This window comes from Cucurbita pepo, unplaced genomic scaffold, assembly GCF_002806865.2.
Source record: "Cucurbita pepo subsp. pepo cultivar mu-cu-16 unplaced genomic scaffold, ASM280686v2 Cp4.1_scaffold000609, whole genome shotgun sequence".
Lineage (NCBI taxonomy): Eukaryota > Viridiplantae > Streptophyta > Magnoliopsida > Cucurbitales > Cucurbitaceae > Cucurbita > Cucurbita pepo.
The window spans coordinates 14,141-18,085 of NW_019646835.1; the positions used below are offsets into that span (position 1 = coordinate 14,141).

Consider the following 3,945-nt stretch of genomic DNA (forward strand, 5'->3'; position numbering starts at 1 on the left):
TTTTGTGGCTTGGTGGTTTCCGTTCATCAGAGCTCCTAAAGGTCTGCTCATTTTGATGCTCTCACAATATTTATAGAACAACAAATATGTAGACTAAGGATATGATATAAACTTTTGGAAGGCCAGCCGTTATGGCCAATTAAGCAAACCACGAGCAATTCGTCTGGGTAGATGTGTGGGACAGAGGGCTCGTGGTACTAGCTGCCCTTGCCCTTTCTCCTCCGCTTTGGGAACCACGAGCAATTGGTCTGAAAGATGTGTGGGATTGAGGACTCGTGGTACTAGCTGCCCTTGCCCTTCCTCCTCCTCTATGGGAACCACGAGCGATTCGTCTGAATGGATGTGTGGGACAGAGGGCTCGTGGTACTAGCTGCCCTTGCCCTTCGTCCTCCGCTTTGGGAACGTTTTTTTGTTTCTAAGCATTATTGATGTAAACTGATGTTTTGATGTAAAGCTGTGAGTTTTACTAAAAAATGATTGGTTTTGTTGCAGCTTCTTGTAAATCAATTAGAGCCGCTCACAGAACAGCAATTGTTGGGCATATCAAACTTGCAGCAGTCTTCACAACAAACTGAAGATGCATTGTCACAAGGCATGGAAGCGTTGCAGCAATCATTGGCTGAGACATTGTCCAGTGGATCTCTTGGCTCTTCGAATGCGTCTGGCAATGTGGCTAACTACATGGGCCAAATGGCCACGGCCATGGGGAAACTTGGGACTCTTGAGGGGTTTATTCACCAGGTATGCTTAACTTTCTTTTGAACTTTTATCCCACACTCATTCTGCATTCGGTTTGTTAGTTGGGGAGGAGAACGAAACATTTTTTATAAGGGTGTGGAAACTTCTCTCTAGCAGACGTGTTTTAAAAAACCTTCAGGGGAAGCCCAAAAGGAAAAGTCCAAAGAAGACAATATTTGCTAGCAGTAGGCTTGAGTTGTTACAAATGGTATCAGAGCCAGACACCGGGCAAAGTGCCAGCGAGGAGATTGAGCCCCAAAGAGGAGTGGACACGAGGCGGTGTGCCAGCAAGGACGTTGGGCCTCGAAGGAGGGTGGATTGAGGGGTCTCACATCGATTGGAGAAGAGAACGAGTGTCAGTGAGGACGCTGGGCCCTGAAGGGAGGAAGGGGATTGTGAGATCCCACGTCGATTGGGGAGGAGAACGAAGCATTCTTTATAAGGGTGTGGAAACCTCTTTCTATCATATGCGTTTTAAAAACCTTGAGGGGAGCCCAAAAGGAAAAGCCTAAAGAAGACAATATCTACTAGCAGTGGGCCTGAGCACGAGCCGTTACTTCTATCTTCCCTAGATACTTTTTCTAACTAGGGTCTTTGCATAATGATATCAGGCTGACAATCTACGACAACAAACACTGCAACAAATGCACCGAATATTGACAACTCGTCAATCAGCTCGTGCTCTTCTTGCAATCCATGATTACTTCTCTAGACTACGAGCCCTTAGTTCCCTGTGGCTTGCTCGTCCAAAAGAGTGAATGACGTTTTGACGTCTCCCCAAGTATATCGACAAAAGCTATTAGAAAAACAATTTAACAATGCCATAGTTTCCATTTTTCATTTGTGTGCCTGATTATATGGTATCTGTCTTGTGATAATTTAGAGATGCTACTTGCAACAATCTGTATGTATCATTGTATCTGTATGTTATTCAATGCGAGTATCTTTTTTGATAGAAAACAATTCTATTATTCCAAAAGAGTATATAAAAGATAGGATGCTTAGAATGAGGATTGTTTTCTATCAACAAGCTTCTATGGCTCTTGCATACCTGTTTTTCGAAACACGTTTCGATCTAATATAATTGCAAATTATGTCCTCCATAGAACGAGGATAACCAAAATGAATAGCCTAAGACAAACACGACATTGCTAAGTGTTACAACCTTACTTTGAACTCACAAATTGATTTTGCAATTCTTAACTCGCAATTAAAGAAAATCAAGCAACAAAATCTATCTCACAACATCCAACCCCATTTCTTGAAAAAAGATTTTTTAAAATGGAATTAGAGAAAAAGCTTTGAAAACCGTTAAAAAAACATTTGTTACAAGCTAGCAAGCAAAAAGAGACGACAACACTCATAGCATACAACTTAAGTAGGAAGGAATAGTGGCAAGGAGTACGCCTACCTAATACAAAGAAAACAAACAACTATGCTAAAGAAAAGACAAAATGAAAGCACGGTAAAATAAAACGGGTTAAAACTGACATGCATCCACGGACAACACGTCCGAGATGCTATCGAGGACCTAAGGTAGATTGTATTGAAGAGATTCACATCCTTAAAAATCATGGTCTGCTTTCCATTTCAGCAGAAACTGGCAGGGAAGTTAAACTCTATAATGGCAATTAGAGAAGTATATATTTTGGGCAACAGAGTAGAAGTGTGTAACTCAAGTTTTACATTTCACCACATTCAGCGATAACGCAAGCCAGCTTTGGTCGGTTGTTAGGGCCAGTGGCTACATTTTCAATCTTCCTGACAACCAGAAGGCCATCACCCAGCACCCTCTGCAAAAACACCACAAAGATGATAAGACAACAACCCTAGGGGCAGAAAATAAAAAACGACAAAATTCGAGAATTCCTGCCTAGACTACAAAATGAAGCTAGGAAAGTAGTCATCTCGTCTTATAAACAGCTCGAATAAGTAACATAACATATATGCAGGGACGAGAACAACTACGAAGGCAGGGAACACAAGTATATCATGTTGAACACAACTTTTTGTGGAAAACACTCGCACTTTTTATTAACACCAATCGAGAAGAGATTACAAGACATTTGTTACTGTTGCACTCTGTGCTTTGTATTTTTTGGGATGAAGAGCTACGTAGAGTGGAGGGGTATTTATAGTATAGGCTACGCATCTATTCCTCGGATATCTAAATTTTTCTCCTAAAATACCTAAATCATTTTCCTAAAATAAAAATACAATGGGCTCATGATGATATTTTAAACATAAACATGGAAGCAAGCAAAAAATATGCTGCACAATTTCAATTATCATTAGTCAACTGATTAATTAAAACCAGGCAAGCGTTCACATTGAGTTTCTTCGGGCCATTTTTAATCTAGCACTCGGAATTTACACTTCTGATGGTATAGAAACGTTACAAGTTAAAATCCAAGGAATCATTAGATTTACAGATTCCCACGAAAGGAATCAACGGAATTTTGGTGCATCAAAGTGAAATGAACACAGAAGCCTCAATTGGGATTTCTCCAAGCATAAATTAACATACATTAATTGGCTATCAATAAATGGTGGTGAAACGTGATCATAGTAAAATTCCCATAGTAGCCTTTCCGGCAAAACATGTACGTTAGATTGCAGAGGGATATTAGCAGTGGATGATTATGGTAATGCTAGAAACATTCTATTCTGGGGGGGTTGGGAACACATCTCGAGGTATGTTTAATTCAAAAATCACAATAATGAGATGTTTCCCTCCAATGAATCATTCCAAGGGATTGACCCAGGCAAGATTTAAGCTATGAGTCTCATCAACCAGATAATTTTACGTTTTCAAATATCATATATGTTACCACTACAATACGCAACAAAAAGGTTGAAGGACTAGAAGCATACCCCAAACACCACGTGCTTGTTGTCAAGCCAATCACATTTGGCACAAGTAAGGAAGAACTGCAGCAAAACGTGATTACTATGAGAATAAAATAATTTACCATTCCAAATGACGTAAAAGCTTCTTTAACAAAGACGCCCACCAGGACAAATTACATAGGCCGTCCTTCATACTATGCCATAACATATCAAAGATAGTTATTCACCATTTGTGACTGTTGAAATATAAATAATTGTTCCAACTTCTAAATCTATATTTTATCAGAATGGCCAGAGAGCATGTGTGGATGTTATCTGGTACTGATATAAAATTAGAAATTAGAAAGAATTAGGAAA

The 3,945-nt window shown here is 39.7% G+C and overlaps 1 protein-coding gene and 1 long non-coding RNA gene across 2 annotated transcripts; one reads left to right on the forward strand and one right to left on the reverse strand.

Annotated features, from left to right (window-relative positions):
- Positions 1-5: 5 nt before the first annotated feature.
- LOC111785638 (transcription factor TGA2.2-like) lies at positions 6-1,698 on the forward strand (the record flags this gene model as incomplete). Its single annotated transcript, XM_023666012.1, has 3 exons — positions 6-41; positions 493-741; positions 1,350-1,698. Coding segments are annotated over 3 exons (432 nt in total), but the record flags the coding sequence as incomplete, so codon positions are not given.
- Positions 1,699-2,089: 391 nt separating this feature from the next.
- LOC111785637 lies at positions 2,090-3,872 on the reverse strand. Its single transcript, XR_002813682.1, has 2 exons — positions 3,613-3,872; positions 2,090-2,531 (listed from the first exon to the last, which is right to left on the reverse strand). It is a non-coding gene; the product is annotated as an uncharacterized LOC111785637 (long non-coding RNA).
- Between the last annotated feature and the right edge of the window lie 73 nt (positions 3,873-3,945).